The sequence below is a fragment of the Phocoena phocoena genome, chromosome 1 (genome assembly GCF_963924675.1).
Source record: "Phocoena phocoena chromosome 1, mPhoPho1.1, whole genome shotgun sequence".
Classification (NCBI taxonomy): domain Eukaryota; kingdom Metazoa; phylum Chordata; class Mammalia; order Artiodactyla; family Phocoenidae; genus Phocoena; species Phocoena phocoena.
In genome coordinates, this window is record NC_089219.1 from 80,178,432 (window position 1) to 80,193,389 (window position 14,958).

General features: G+C 51.6%; 1 protein-coding gene across 1 annotated transcript; it reads right to left on the reverse strand.

Annotated features, from left to right (window-relative positions):
- Positions 1-2,211: 2,211 nt before the first annotated feature.
- Positions 2,212-6,911, reverse strand: BARHL2 (BarH like homeobox 2). The gene is made up of 3 exons (XM_065892191.1): positions 6,293-6,911; positions 4,305-4,530; positions 2,212-2,524 (listed from the first exon to the last, which is right to left on the reverse strand). The coding sequence occupies exons 1-3, from the start codon at positions 6,909-6,911 to the stop codon at positions 2,212-2,214; spliced, it is 1,158 nt and encodes a 385-aa protein (XP_065748263.1).
- Between the last annotated feature and the right edge of the window lie 8,047 nt (positions 6,912-14,958).

A 14,958-nucleotide genomic window follows, 5' to 3' on the forward strand; every position in this document is an offset into this window, starting at 1 on the left:
GCCCAGCTGTTTGAGTTTGTCCCAGCTCAGCAGGAAGAAAATGAGAAGGGCCAGTCCAAACACTTTTGTTAGAATCAAACAAGACCAAGACCACTTTTAAAGCAAATTGATGAGCTGGAGAGAAATCTGCAAACCACTCCCTGATTAGCCCAGGTCTGATCAAGGCGCGGGGAGGCAATTTCCTCCTGGATTTCACCTTTCTTTCCTTCTTCCTCCCCTCTCCTCCCCAACACACACTCCCACAGCACTCCACATTTTTTTAAATGTTTTTATAACTCTACTAAGATTCAAACACCAAAGAAAGTTGGAAAATGGGTCTGGATGTGTTTTAGCTGCAGGTCTTACTCCTTTGACTATGTACTAGGGCAGAAGTGAAGATAGAGATGTAAGGAAACCCAGACCGGGATCCAACTCTCTGACTACTCGAGAAGTGACCTTGGGACTGGGGAAGGTGGGAGAAGCCCCGGAAATGTACACACACACACCCAGTTCTTCCTCACTAGTCGGGAGTGCTGAGCCTCTTGGGAGCTAGTGGGGGAGGGGGGCCTGCAGCTGAGGTCCGGCTCTGGCCTAGGTGCTACGAATACGTATACACTCATTCTCACACACACACTCACACTCACACACACACACACACACACACACACACACACACTCTCCCAAAGCAGGGAGCCGGCTTTCGCTACCCTCTGGGCAGGGCCTCTCATTTTGCAGTCCCAAAAGATCCAGGGACGCGGATAAAAAGCCTGGCACACCTGTCTCGGCCAGTTGCACTCCGCTCCAGACATCCCAGCACAGCCAACTCACTAGGACAAGAGACTTGGCTCGGGGCTAGGGGTTGGATGCCCGCTAGAGAATGAGAAGACCAGGATCAAAGCACGACCAGGGTTTGTTAGCTAGGCCTCTCGAGACCCCCCGGGCGCCCTAATTGCGCGCCCTGCAGCCTCCTGCTTGCAGGCTGTCCTGCCGCGCGGGCGCCCGGCCGTGGGCTGCAGAACAGCTGCGAGGCCCGCATGTCCGCCCGCCCGCCCGCAGCCCAGCCCCTGCCGGCGTCTCCGCTGCCCAGCGCTCTGGACCCTCATCGCCCCAGGAGGAGCCCTAGGAGAAGGAGGAGGGGTGGACAGACCCGGTTCGGCTGGGGCTGTCAGGCAGGCCGGGACAGCAGGGAAAGTTGGCCGCCTACTTGGCAAGCACCAACAGCCGACAAGCGCCTCACGAACTGCTCTGAAATCTTCCACTTAAAAAGAAAGAAGTTCACACATATCGAATAACGGCTCGGAAGAGGCCACCGTGAAAAATGGAGCTGTTTTTATACAAGTCAGCCCAACATCTTTACAGATTTGGTAAATTCCTAATATTCCGGAAGGGATTTTGTTTTCCTAAACCAAGTGACACATTTCATCATAGTACATTCTGCTTCAGTAAAATCAGCTCCCTTGGATTTCATCGCTTGTTAAAAAAAGATAAACTTTATTTCTGTAATTTTCAATCACAAAAAAATCTATATTTTTGTCTAAGCATTTATTTTACTGAATCAAAAAGACATGAAAAGAAAAATCATGTTTTACTAATGTATATAAGTGACTTTTTTGGACAACATATAATAAATATGATATATCACTTATCACTCAGTCTTTCCAATGTACATTTTTTTTTTCATATTATGGAGCATGCCACTTTTCCAAAAGAAAAAAGGTCATGAGAAATCAGTGCAAAGTTCTCAGTTACCCTCCTCTTTTCTCTGGGGCAGTCGGAATGTCCACGGCAACGCCCTCTGCCTCGGAATTTGAGGCTGTTCATCTACAATTCTCTCTGCCTGTGTGGTTTCCTCTCCGTGCCCTTCTTTCTTCCCTCCTTACCCCACCCCCCCTCCCTCCCTCCTGCTTGTCCCTAAAGTCATCTTTTAAAAAGAACTTGAGGTTTTGTTTTTGTTGATGTTTTCACTTACTGGTCGCACTTTGTGTGGAGTCGGCGTTTTCGCCAGTCACACTCCTGTGGGGAGCTTTCCAGCCCTGTCTCTGGGGGTGGGGAGATGGAGAGTGGAGGGCTGGCTCCTCTTTGGGCCCCCCCTCCACCCGCTGGTGAGTGTCTTCCTCTCTTACTTCTTTGCTACCCGGTTGGCTGCAAGGGAGGCCGGACAGCCTGGTACCGGGAGAGGAGGGGCAGCTGTCCGGGTCGGGGAGGGGACAGGGAGGGACAGTGACTTGCTCTTCACCGGGGATGTGGGGTGCCTGGGATGGGGTTGGACAGGGGATTGAGGGCCGGCTGTCCCCCAGGCCCCAGGCCGTGGATGAGCACTCGGGGCACCAGGGGCCGCTGCAGCTGGGGATGGGGTGCAGGAGGAGTCCGGTACATGCTGCTGTACATGGCGGCGGCGGCCGCCGCGGCGGTAGTACTGTCCATGCTGCCCAGCAAGCTTGGGTGGTAGAAATAAGGCGACGGAAACATCCTCTGCAGTGCCGAGTAATTCCCTGCCTCGGCCAGCAGCTCCAGGCCCACCGCAGTCTGCCGCTTCCACTTGGTCCTGAAATAAAAGCAGGCGTGCGTGCACCCTGCAGCTGTGGGCACTGCCCAGGCACCAAGGCCCGTTCTCCCCCCTCACCTGCCTTCTCTTCCTCGGGGAGCACAGGAAGACTTAGAGAGCGCTAAGAACCAGGAATGAAGCACACCTCCTTGCCCCCTATCCCACCCTCTCCCTCCCAGAATCACCCAAATCCAAGTCAGTTTCCCAAACGATGCCATCAATGTCTGAGACATTCATAAATAAAATTCTCCAATCTTTGCTACCTTTTCCTGACTTTTTGCTCTGACGTTGCCCCCCCCTTACTGTTTGGCTACTGCCTGAAACTTTCCTGGAGGCCAACGGAGACCACTCTTTCTATAGGCAGTCTTCTCCCTCCTCCTCTAATTTCCTTCCCCAAGTGGCTCCCCAGCAATCCCAGAATGTCTGCTCTCTGCCCCTCCCCCTTTCCTCCAGGCTGAGTGAGAAGAAACCGTAAACAAAGGGACACAGACTCCTGGGCCTTGGACCCCTGGCCCTCTTGGTCCCCAGGGCTGTGGAGACACATCTCTCTCATCGGCCTGACAGGACCTTATGGCAGGTGTTTTGGGGGGGGCAGTTTAAGAGCCAGGAAGGTGACAAGGGTTTCAAAACGGAATTCGTTTGAGGGAGGACTCTCCCATGGGGACAGTACCTCGGGGCCATTCCAGGAGGGGAAAAATGCATTTCAGGATCTTTTCTCCCCTGAGAGAGAGTAACAATTAAAACCTGTGATCAGCTCCTCTCAGTCTCCTCCCTCCCCCACCGCACCCCACTAGAAGAAGAGGCAGTAGGCCTTTATCAGATGCCTCCTTCGGAACGCAGGGCTGGTGGGCCCTCCATACCCGGCAGCTCCAGCCAAATTAATAAACATGTCGCCCATTTTAAATTGGCTACAAATGACACTAATGTTTTCCGACAGAATTAGGGTGGCTGAAACCGTATGTAATGAGACAGAAAATTATGGTAAAGATGACAACTGGATGGGCATTTCCAACCACACTTATGGACGATTAGAACACAAATGAGAGAAAAGGAGGGGGAGAGAAAATCGAGACAAGGGAGACAACCGTCAGGCTTGGAAACTCGGCATAACCTCGGCCCCAGACCGCACAGGTTGGGTTCACACTGCAGTTCAGGGGCCTACAAGTACTGTCAGCCCCTTTCCTAATTTCCTTTCAAGGGAAGCCGTGGTTCCTGGAGGGCTCTGAGGTGGCCAGAATAGGGGACAGACCCTCAGTCTAGATGCCTGACCGGCTGCCAACTCTACCTCTTCCAACTGCCTCACAGGACAAGCAAGGACTTTTAAGCCGAGGCCAGTGGGTCAGCTCTTCCAGGATGGATACAGCCAGACTGTGTGACCAGCTATAGATATTTGGAACCATCCTGGGGCAGGCCCAAAATGGTGCAATGCACAGGTTTTATGGGCCTGAGTATCTCCTACACCGATGTCTCAGTTTGAAAAGGTGTGGCTTGATTGATTTGGGGGCAAAATGGGGTAAATTTCAGCCACTCAGGTTTGAGGGAGAAACTATCATATGTTAAGGACACTTAGAAGTGCAAAATTCTCCAAACTCCAGCTACCCAACGATCCCTTTCACCTTGGAGGTGTGGCTAATCCCTCCTCCAGCCAGAAAGCCCCCGACTGCCAGCTCAGGGCCCTCTGAGTCCTTAGTGTCTCCAAGGCCAGGAGGGAAGAAGATTGGTGTAGTAATCTTGACCTGGATGGCCAGACGCCTTTGCTCTCCCACATAGCCTCCCTTACCTGCGGTTCTGGTACCAGGTCTTGACCTGGGTGTCAGTGAGATTGAGCGCAGCTGCCAGGTCCATGCGGTCCTGCACACTCAGGTACTTCTGTCGCTCAAAGCTACGCTCCAGTTGATTGAGTTGGTGGTCGGAGAAAGCCGTCCTGGCTTTGCGAGGTTTTTTGGCTCTCACAGGGGGACTCTCTCGGCTACTCGTAATCTCCCGGTCTCCTTCCTCCTTTGTTCCTACATAGAAACCCAGACACGGCCGTAAGGTAGCCTGGAATGGGGAAGGATGGAGTGTCCTCCTGGCACACACTTCCACATTCCCAAGCCAGCTGCTGGTCTGGGGGTGGAGGAACTATACTCTGTCACCTTCCTTATAAACATACTTGGACCTTAGCCAGTATGGAGGAAGAGGACCAACTGCTGACTAGGGAGTGTGGAGCCTTGTGCAGAGCTCCTAAGAGGGTTCCAAAAGAGTGCTGGATCTTCCCGTCTTTGGAAATGAAAATGAAAAAAAAAAAAACTTTATGATAAAGGGTGCTTTTCTTAATTGTTTCCTTGACTGGGGGGGAGACCCTGTCCCTTTCCATTACTGTTTTCACCCTGACTTCATATTTTCTTATGTGTTAGTTTTTAAAAGGTCTTTCAACTTTTTTTTTATTTTTGAGAAGGGGGCACTTTTTTCATTTTACTTCTCCTGTTTACTAAAAGTTATAGGCATTTGTTTTCCTTTTTTCAGATGCACTTGGGAAATGTTGGATCAAGCTCTCTGCAGCTGCTTGCATCAGGTCTCTTAAAGCTTCAGAAAGAATGTCTCCCAGACACTGCGTTCAGCTCAAAATCACTGAGCCCATCCAGGTGACAGCCCAGAGATTTCCGGATTCTATTTGTCAACTTTGGTTTTTTACTGAAATGCTGGGAAATCGATATGTCAATCCCTCTGTTTGTACCCGTTTTTGCTGCGCTCCTTGATCTTCCCTGCAGGAAGAACCATAATCTCTCTAATTGACCCACTGGGGAGGTTGGTGCACAAAAAATCGCCAGACCAGACTGTACATCTGTTTTGGGCACTATTATGCTAATGATACAATAGTAAAATGAAGAGGCAATATCCTACCTTCCAGACAGTCAGCACACATCTTTCCCAGAGAGGACAAAGATTAATAATAATAATAAGCTTATCAGTAAAGGGAAAAAAGAGAACTCTCCTCATATGTTAAAACTCTTTTGCTATGCAAAGACCAGAACACTTATGAAATTCTCTGGGGAGAAGGTGGGAAAAAGGAGTTGAAGGACAATTCCATTGCCATCTTTTGATTTTACAAAAATAGATATCCAATTCCATAAAATTTTACTTTCATAAATGCTACCTCCCAATTTACTTGTAAGGGGCCAAAACTCTTACTGAAATACAGATATTCAGTTAGCACCATGGGGTAGGAAGATTATTTTTTTTAATTGGAACTCTATAATTTTTTACCGTGTGGCCTTCCCTATATTAATCACGATCTAATAATTTTTTTAAAAAAGTTTCCCTGTTAATCGCTTCGGAATTTCTCCCTTCGCTATATCTGATAATTCCCGTTCCAGTGTTCAGAAAATACGGTGTGTAGGAAGGATGGAATGATTTGCATTAAATAATAAGCACCACGTTGTGATCACACCCCTAGGCACTACGAAACACTAAAGTATTTCCCGTCAGATACCCTCCACCTCTGCCCCCTTCCTAATAAATTAAAATGAAGTAAAACAAAGAAAGGAGCTGGATGGCGGTGAGGGTTGGGAGGTAGAAATGTAACAATAATCAGAACTTGGGACGAGTCTCCAAATCGCACGCCCAGGCCTCCCTCCCGCTTGCAGTTTTTGACCGTGGCGCTATCGCCTTAGAAGCTGAGAATCGCCTTCGAATCCCAACAGAGATTCGCGGGAGACAGAAGGGGAGACAGGGAAGCAAGAGGAGGAGAAGCTAGACGGCTGAGGGAGCCAAGGCGGCGCGACTCACCGTGGCATTTGATGTCGCTCTGGGACTCTTCCCGCTTGTCGAGTTTGGTTTTGCTGTCCTCCTGCTCGAGCTTTGGCCTGAAGCTCTCGTGTGCTGCGTTGCTCTCCTGCTTCGGGGTGTGGTGGGGAGAGGAGACGCTGGTGCTGTACGGTGCACACGCCGCCAGAGGTTTGCTGTCGCCCAAGATGTCCTTAATTAAAAAAGAAGAGGTGGAAGTCCTGGGGACCGAGGCGGCCGAGCCCAGCTGCTGGGCGGGTGGCGGCTGCGGCGGCGGCGGTTGCGGCGAAGGCTGCAAACTTTGCGTGGGGGCCGCGGCTGTCGGCGGCGGCGGCGGCGGCTGTTGGCTGTGGTGGAGGTGGTGGTGATGCTGGGGGCCGTCCGCTATCACATGCGGTTCCGGGGGCTCCATGGCGACCGAGATAGGAGAGGAAGGCGCTGTTCCTACAGTATCAATCTCCGAACAGGGAGACGGAGTGGCCTGACTCCTAAAATCCGCGGTCCTGGCCTCGCCGAGCGGGCGGAAATCTCCATTCATCATGCCGGGGCTGCCCGAACTGGCACTGGACAAAATCGTGTCTATTCCAAAACTCGACCCGCTGGCCCCTTCCATTGTTGTCATTTCTACATGAGGTCCACGCCACTCCGCCGCTCCGCTGCCGCCCCGACCAAGCAAAGGAAGCTATCGATCGTAAAGCAGAATAACACGAAACAATGTCGCCGCTTAAAACACAAACAAACAAAAAAAGTGGGGCGGGGAGGGAAGGAAAATTGGGAGGTGGCAATCCGTGGATACTTGCGACACTTTTTTTTTTTTTACCCTAATGCAAAAAGTAGGAGTTTGGGGGAAAGGAAGATAGGGGGGGAAGTTACAAAAATTGTTGAGGAAGCACCGAGCGTGCGCTCCAGGAACGATCGCGCACGTGGCGCGGCGGTGGCTGCGCAGGAGAGCCAGACGGAGGTGCAGGCAGCAGGAGGTGACCCCGACGCCGCCGCCGCTGCTGCCGCCGCCAGGGTCTGCCCACAGCCTGGCACCAGGCGGCAGCGGCGGCGGCGTACGTGGCAGGTGCAGCGACCGCGAAGCCCAGGCAGCCGCGTGCCCTCGGAGCTGCCCAGCGGCTCTCCGAGGTGGTGGCCGCGCGCGACACGGACGCTCCGGTGCCGAGTTTCTGAACTTTCTTGGAAAGTTGTGGAGCAGACACTGCCGCAGTGGTCGCGGCAACAGGAGGAGGAGGAGGAAAGAAGGAGCAGGCACTGGCGGATGAGGTGGCGGAGTCGCGGCGCCGAGCAACTCCAGCCGCTGCCGGGCGCATTCGCTTGTAATCCGGCGGCTAGCGGGCGGCGCCGACCCCCTCCCATGACGTCACGGCCACTGCCGCCGCTCCACGCGCCGCGCCCGGCCCGCGCCCCCGCCCCCGCCGCCGAGGCCGCGCGCAGGTCCTCGCGCCCCCATTGGCCGCGCCCGCGCGAGCGAGCGACGCCGACGTGCCGGGAGCCAATGGGTGCTCGGCTCGCGAGCCCGTCAGCGGTCGCAGCTCGGGCCCCACTGCTCTTTTCAGAACCCGCACGTCCCTTTGCCTGCAACCGAAAGCCAAACAACTTAGTCGTACTGTGGTCCCGGCGTCCACAATCACGCGCGAGGGCAAAGGGAGAGAGGGGAAGAGAGCACAGGGAGACTATGGAAGGGAACCAGAGGAGCTTTTAGAAAAACAGAAAGAAAAGGAAAAAAAGAAAAGAATGAGAAAGTAGTAATGCTTTGCCCATTAAGAAGTCCGAAGAGGGAGGGGAAAGAGGACAGGAAGGGAAAAGGAATCTGGTCGGCTTACCTTTAGACGCCAGCGCTGCCGCCACGCACCTCCCCAGACACGCGCTTGAATAGTCCAAGGACACTGAGAACAGAGGAGGGGACTCCCTGAAGGAACCCACAGGAAAGTGTGTAACTCCAGCAACCGGCGCTCTGGGTGGGTGGGCAGACTCCGAGCTCTGATTTTTCCCCAAGGAGCCTGGGCGTCCCGGCTCTGGCCCCGCTGGGCGGCGGGTACCTGAGGGGGAAATGGAGCGGGATCCGAGTCCGGCAATCTTGGAAGGGGTGGAGGACAAGAGGCCTGCTGCTCAAAACCCGGGTCCCAGCCTGGTCTCCAATCGGCCCGTGCTGGAAGAAATGCCTGGCCAGACACGTTCTCCCGAGCGGGGGAAATAATGGCCCGAGGTGTTCTCTAGCGCCGAGGGCAGCTACGGTTCACTGTGGTGTCAGGCTGGCATGAGGCTCCGGAACCCGAGTGGTGGGTCAGCCGCGCGTACTCCCTCCTTGCCCCCAGCCAGATCTCAATCTCTCAACTTCTCCCTCTCTCTCTCTTCTCCTCTCTCTCTCTCCCTCTCTCTCTCTCCCCCTCCCTCCCTCCCTCCCTCCCTCGCCCTCTCCGGCCGCTCTTTTGGAAAGGAAACAGTCACTGTGGATCCACTTGGGACCTGGAACGTGGCTTGACTGTGACGCCTCGTCGGAGGGTATCAACTTGCATTATTTTCTCTAGGACGTCTCCAACCTGTCTCTTGTTGAATGTCAGAGTAATGGGAAGTGCCAGTGACAAGACGGCATATTACTCCTGATTAAGTGCCGTGTCAACCTAATTAGCAGAGTAATTATAAGGTGCTAATGAATGATTCAAAGTTCTCTGAGTTACATTTTACTCCAAATTACCATTTTAAGAACCCTATGAATCTGAGTGGCTGGCATCGCTTCCGTGACTAGGTGCAGAATGATGGTGGAAAATGGTCTTTTAAGTCTCCCAGGGCTGGGCCGAAATCTGGCGTTTCGAAAGTCTCTTTTCGAGGAACTGTTTTGTTCTGTTGAGGACTTGGCTGGGCGGGGGGCGGGGGGGATGTCAGGGAGGCAGATGACCTCCTGGGACAAAGTATTGCCTTTCTGTTGGAACTGCATCTGTGTGAGCCCTCGGTCCGGAATGGGATAGGTGGGAGACTCATCCTTCCTGCGTTTTCCTAGGGAATTCGATGTGTTTGACCCAGAAAAGTCCCGCACTGTTTCCAGGGCGTGTTGAGCTGTTTCTTATCATCTTCGTGCATGTTTTCTCACGGGTGTGTCTCCGAGGAGAACAGCGGGGAGAGGGAAGACTGAGGCGAGGAGATGTACAATCCAGGCAGCTCTCGCTTTTCTCAGAAGGCGAGGGGAGTTTGGCGGACGAGCCGGGGTTGGTGAGCCGAGGCGGGGACACGGAACCAGCTGCAGGCAGAGGCCGACGCCGGCCTGAGCGGGTGCGGGGAGCCCCTCGGGAGCGCGTGGTGGGCCCTACGGGTGGGGTCGAGCCACCCTGGGCTGGGAAGCCGAGGAGAGCCTGAATGATGCCTGGAGCGTAGTTGGATCAGCCGCCTTTGGAGCGAGAACTGCGCACTGGCCAGGCAGATCCTCCTGGGAGCCTGCAGGCCGGGCTTCGGCCTCGCGCCCCGGGATTTCGGAATCAAGGGCCTGGGACTTAAGAGGGCATCTCTCTTATCGAAGGCTGCAGTGTACCGCCCACAGGGCCGGGCCCCCGGCACGCCTGGCACAGTAGGTTTCTGTAGGAAGGGCGCTGGGGCTGCCTGAAACTGCAGGCGGACGCTACACATTCTTCTCCCTTCAAATATCAATTCGGATTCTTCTCATTAAGACATCACCCACCAACTTCCCGACGGAGGTTTCCTCCCAGACCCGGGGCTCCAACCCGCATTTCCCTCGCTGCCTGTTCTGGGTGGGAAGTGGGGAGGGGGAGAAAACAAATTTAAGATCCAGAACTGACGGCCCTGCGCAAATCAATTATTCTCGACCTTGATAAATAATTCATTTAGGCCTGTTTTTTGTTTTGTTCCAACGCTTAAAATGACTCAAGAGCTCAAAAGGCTGATCTCACAGCTTGTGTTGGGCGGTTCGACAGGATTTTTTGCTTGGAATAATTCACAACATTAGCAGGGGAGACAGAAATATGACCCTACGAAAAAATGAAATCTAAAAAGAAAGGGAGAGAGAAGGTGGAAGTACAGTTCCCCCTCCCCCGCGGGCGGACTGTTCATTTTGTGAAAACTCTAAAGCGAAGCAAACGGAAGCCCAGTAGGCCCCACCTTGTGAATGTCTCAGATGAGCTTTTCTTAAGAAAAGGTTAAGATCGTAGATTTCTTCGGGGTGGGATGTTAGGATATTAGCTTTGGGGAGCCACAACTGTGAGGGGAAAATACGACCTTGCTTATGATCAAGGTCCTATTTGGGGGTCCCTGCCAGAGAGAAAATGCTAGTAGTGGCCTGAAGATCCAAAAGAGGAACTCAAAGACTAGATGGCAAACTTAATGAAAAAATTCTTCACAGCTGGCGTTTTGTTTTTTAACTTTCCTCAGTTCTTTTTTACCCAGACACATTCCTCTTTTGCCATTTTTTTCCCTGAGAGTATACATGATGTTTATACCCAAGAAGTCATGCACTTTCTAGCAGAGCAAGCATAATTAACTTTTCGTTTAAAAATCAAAGTTTAGAAATAGAACAGGGTGCAGATCAGTCACATTTTCAATTCCACATATAGGAAAGGAAATGCATTAACTGGCTTAATCTCAGTTTCCCATTGAATTTAACATACAAAGAAATATAGTCCCTAAACTGACATAGGTTTGAAAATGATCTTCCACTTTCAGGTCTTCATTTTCTTATAAACAACAAAGGAAGAAAGAGAATTCTTTAATTTTTGGAAGATTTTGGAATTCCTGCAGAGAAAGCAGCTTTTTGCCAACTATGAATAATAAAGAACTTTTCCTTCCTGGCTCTGAAGGACACATCAGTCCCGACCACCACTAAAGATGCTCCCTCCCCGCTGCAGAGAATGATTCAAACATTCGCATATTTTTACAAGTTCTGTTCTTAATACACTCTCGGTGGTCCTCTTTTACAATCAAGATTTGGTATTTGGGATTGTGTTAAACTGGAGCATCAGTTAAAAAAAAAAAAACAGAACTGAACTTTGAAGAAACACACCTATACATTACAGTGGACTTGGAACTGGTGATTCTTCCTATCATATTTAATTTGAACGTTTCTTGGGATCCACTTGACAATGCCAACTGACAGGAATGGGGTGGAAAGGCGCTTCCCTCCACTGGGCGGCGCCAAGAGCCCCGAACCGAGAGAGCCTGCTATTGTTTCTTTTTGTAAAAAATGCCAGATACACAAATAAGCTCTCCTACTAAGGTTGACTCCCTGACGATAGTGTGACCTCTCGCTGTTTACAAAGCTACAGAAACGTTGAAAGCATACTTTGCTTTCCTTCTTTGTTTTTTCAGCCTATCAATATATTTCCAACTGCTTAAGGATTTGAAGCATGTTTGCTTAGGAAAATAATACTAAAGAAAAAGACATGAACACACTGAAACTGAGTCCCTTAAACTGAAACTAAGAGGGTGGAGATTGGGAGCAGAGAGAGCAAAGGTAAAGTGGGAGAAAAGAATAAGGTAACTGAAAACTGTTTTAACAGAACAACAGGTTAAAGTGATAGGCTATGTAATTGCTAATTTCCTAGGGGAATAAAAGTTTTGAGAGCTAGTTCTCGCATCATAATAAAATTTGTGAGCGCTATAAGCTTCACCACAGAGATCAGCAGTACAGAAGAGACCTAGTGAAGTTGGCTCTCTTTGGGGGGTTAGATCTGTGCCGTACCCAGCAATCGGCAGGAAGGCAAGTAGACATGTAAATGAAAGGATGCTGGAAGAGGGAGTTTTAGTCTCATTTTGCCACTTCCCAATGTTCTTGAGCAAGGCACTTGGCTTTTCTGGTCACCAACTTCCTTCTCTATTAAAGGGAAGAGTCACCCTTGCCTAGAAGAGGGTATTTGTGATGACCTAATAAGACCTTCTATGTATAAGCTCTTTACAAAATGTGAAGCCAGAGTTTGACAGACGAACAACGCAAAGGTGGCCATTATTTCTAGCTATGGGTAACATACGGTAGCCGTGTTTTTTTCACTTCTTCCTTCCCTCATTTTGTTCATTCACTTAGTCCATCAACATTGCGGAATGTGCATTCTGTGCCAGGTGATTGAGAATGAGAGAGTTAACAGGAGTTTGGACATGCTGGAAGTTGTCACAATGCCATGATGGCAACATGAATATGCTGCAATGGGGATGCAAAAGAAAGAGTGGGGAGTCCAACCCCGGGAGGAGATGGGGGGAACAGAAAGGCTTCCTAAAGGAAACAAAGCGTGTGTTCTGTCATGAAAGAAAAGGGATGCATCCCAAAGAGGGATATGATATACATAGGGATTTATACGGTAGCTAAGAGTCATAATTGCGCAAAAGCGTCCAAAAATTGTCGAACCTTTAATCTCCTAGCCGGGGTGCTGGGCTACAGTGTGTGGGCGCATATTGGCTCTAAGGCTCTCTCCTGTGTGCTTCAGGAAGGTACAAGATACTCTGGGAGCATCTTGGAGTGAACAGTAACTCACTGCACATGTTCACAGACCTCAGCAGCAGAATTTTGCAGCAGGTTACACAGTCTTAGATTTGATCCCAAGAGATGGTCCAGCTCCCTCCTACCAGGACTGTAATGGAATAGGCCCACCCCTATTCCTGACTCCTTTCTACTTTCTAGAGTTCCAAATTCTGGAGGGAGAATGAAGTCTCCCTCCAAGTCAGGGAGATAGAAAAAACGAAAAAGTGGAGGCAGTTGGAGGGGCCGGGGGAGAAGGTGGGGAGAGATTTTATTTCACTCCTTCTAAACTGAATCATGGTCCATCGAAGACTGGCTTTTAGAGAAATGAAAGGGCCCCCGTGTGACACCAACACGCCCCACTATGAAAAGAACTCCTAAGCCTCTAAGGTTCATGAAGGAAGTTGATTCTTCTACCAACTCCTGAGGTTCAGAGGGAATGGAGGGGCCGAGGCAGAGGAGAAAGGAAACCCTCAGAGCGCTGGGCGAAGATGCCAATCAGGGAAGGGGAAATTCATTTGCGATGTTAATTAACAAGCGGCTAATTAAAACGGCACTTTGAGCGCTAATCAATCGCCTTATTAAGTTAGAGCCATCACTGGAACAAATTGAAAGCTCCCCGCCCTGGCTCCCGCCTCCGGTGCGGGCGGGGTTAAGTTCCCAGACACCTTGCTAGGGAACGGGGGAGTGGGGGACGGTCTCCATCCTCTCTGGCAGCCTCTCGGGGGTCTGCAAAATCCTCCAACTCCAGGGTTCACCCCGGCTTAACCGCTCTGTCCCAGGATCTGCTGAACTGGACACGTGTCTAGGAGGCAATCGCTGCTGCGGACGCACCTGGCAGGGGAGAAGGAGCTGCCTCAGAGAACAGCTGGGTCCGCAGCAGCTAGCGCGGACGTAGCTTCCGGGAAGAAGAGCCCCAAAATGTGCGGGAAATGAACTGTGGGCCCTCAAGCAGCGGGGAGGAAGCAATTCGGCCCGAGAGGGGGCGCTCTCCAGCCGGGACCACGCATCCCCACTTTCCCGGACAGACTGATCGCCTAACTTTGAAAACTCTTCTTAGGCCTTTGCCCTTGTCCAGCTCAGCAACCAGGAAAGAGCTGGCCTGTCTTCAGGCACCGAGCACTGGACAGCCAGACTCTTCCTCTCTGTCTCCTGGGGCTCCATAAGAATGGAGTGGGGTGCGAGGAGGGAAGAAGGAGTGGGTATGCTGATCAACTGGGACGCCGGCACACCATTGCCTGTCACTGTGAGCCTTCCACCCAACCCGTTCACGCTTCCCCCATGCCCTTGACCCTCCAAACTGGCTAGGAGAATTAAGATTTCGAATCTCTATTTTGAGGAGCCTTCCACATTTCCTAATTGTTAAATGCCTGATTTGCACCAAATTCCCAAGGGATAAGTATTTGGCAATAAGAGGGGGGCTGTGAATTTAAATGCTAATTAAGTGGGTCCTCTCCCGCAACTCCACCTGTCTGGCGGCCCTTGTTAAGGAGGAACACACCCGGCACGCACACCCCAACATTCCTGGGGTGCAGAACAGAAGTGCAGGAAAGAGGGACCCCAGCGTGGTTGGCTTTTCACGGCCTGCTCCAGAGAAAAAGAGGACGCCATTGAAAGGAGGTCTTTTGCATGGTGGGTGATACATGCCGTGGCCCAAAGTGGGTTTATGTGTCTGCAAAGACCAATGTGTGTCATGAGCTGGCCTGTGGGCTCGTCATCCAGGAGATGCGTCGGGCCGCGTTTGCTGGTGGATCTGAGCGTGCTTGGGCTGTCCCGGGAGTACCGAAGGAACGGCTCCCACGTGCAAAGTTCAAAAGCATTAATATTTTCATCATATTATCATTATTCAATATAATATTTACTCGGTTAGCGGCACTAATTAGGCCACATTAAAAGCGTAGTGTCTCCCTAATGGTGCGTAATGTGCCCACACACATTTTTCTCTCTGAGGATGGGAGGCTCTTGGCTGGTAGGGGAGAGTAGACAGGCAAGCAGTGGAATGGATTAGGGTGTGACGCTCCCCAACACACACACACACGCGCGCGCGCACACACACAGAGCCAGGTATCTTTCGGGTGGGGTCTGCCGCCTCTGCGCGGTCGATGGGACCCTCCGCTGCGAACTCGGCCCGGCGCCAAGCATCCTGCAGCCTCCTCCCAAGCCCTGGCTCTTTGAACTCGGCGGATTGATTTTGCTACCCTTCCCCCTTTTGTGT

What these genes read in the sequence shown, in the direction of transcription:
- BARHL2 (XM_065892191.1), bottom strand. Translation starts at nt 6,911, where the DNA reads ATGACAACAATGGAAGGGGCCAGCGGGTCGAGTTTTGGAATAGACACG. An exon ending in GAGCGACATCAAATGCCACG is followed by an intron (nt 4,531 to 6,292) that starts GTGAGTCGCGCC and finishes GTTTCTATGTAG; the next exon opens with GAACAAAGGAGGAAGGAGAC. An exon ending in ACCTGGTACCAGAACCGCAG is followed by an intron (nt 2,525 to 4,304) that starts GTAAGGGAGGCT and finishes CTTTTATTTCAG; the next exon opens with GACCAAGTGGAAGCGGCAGA.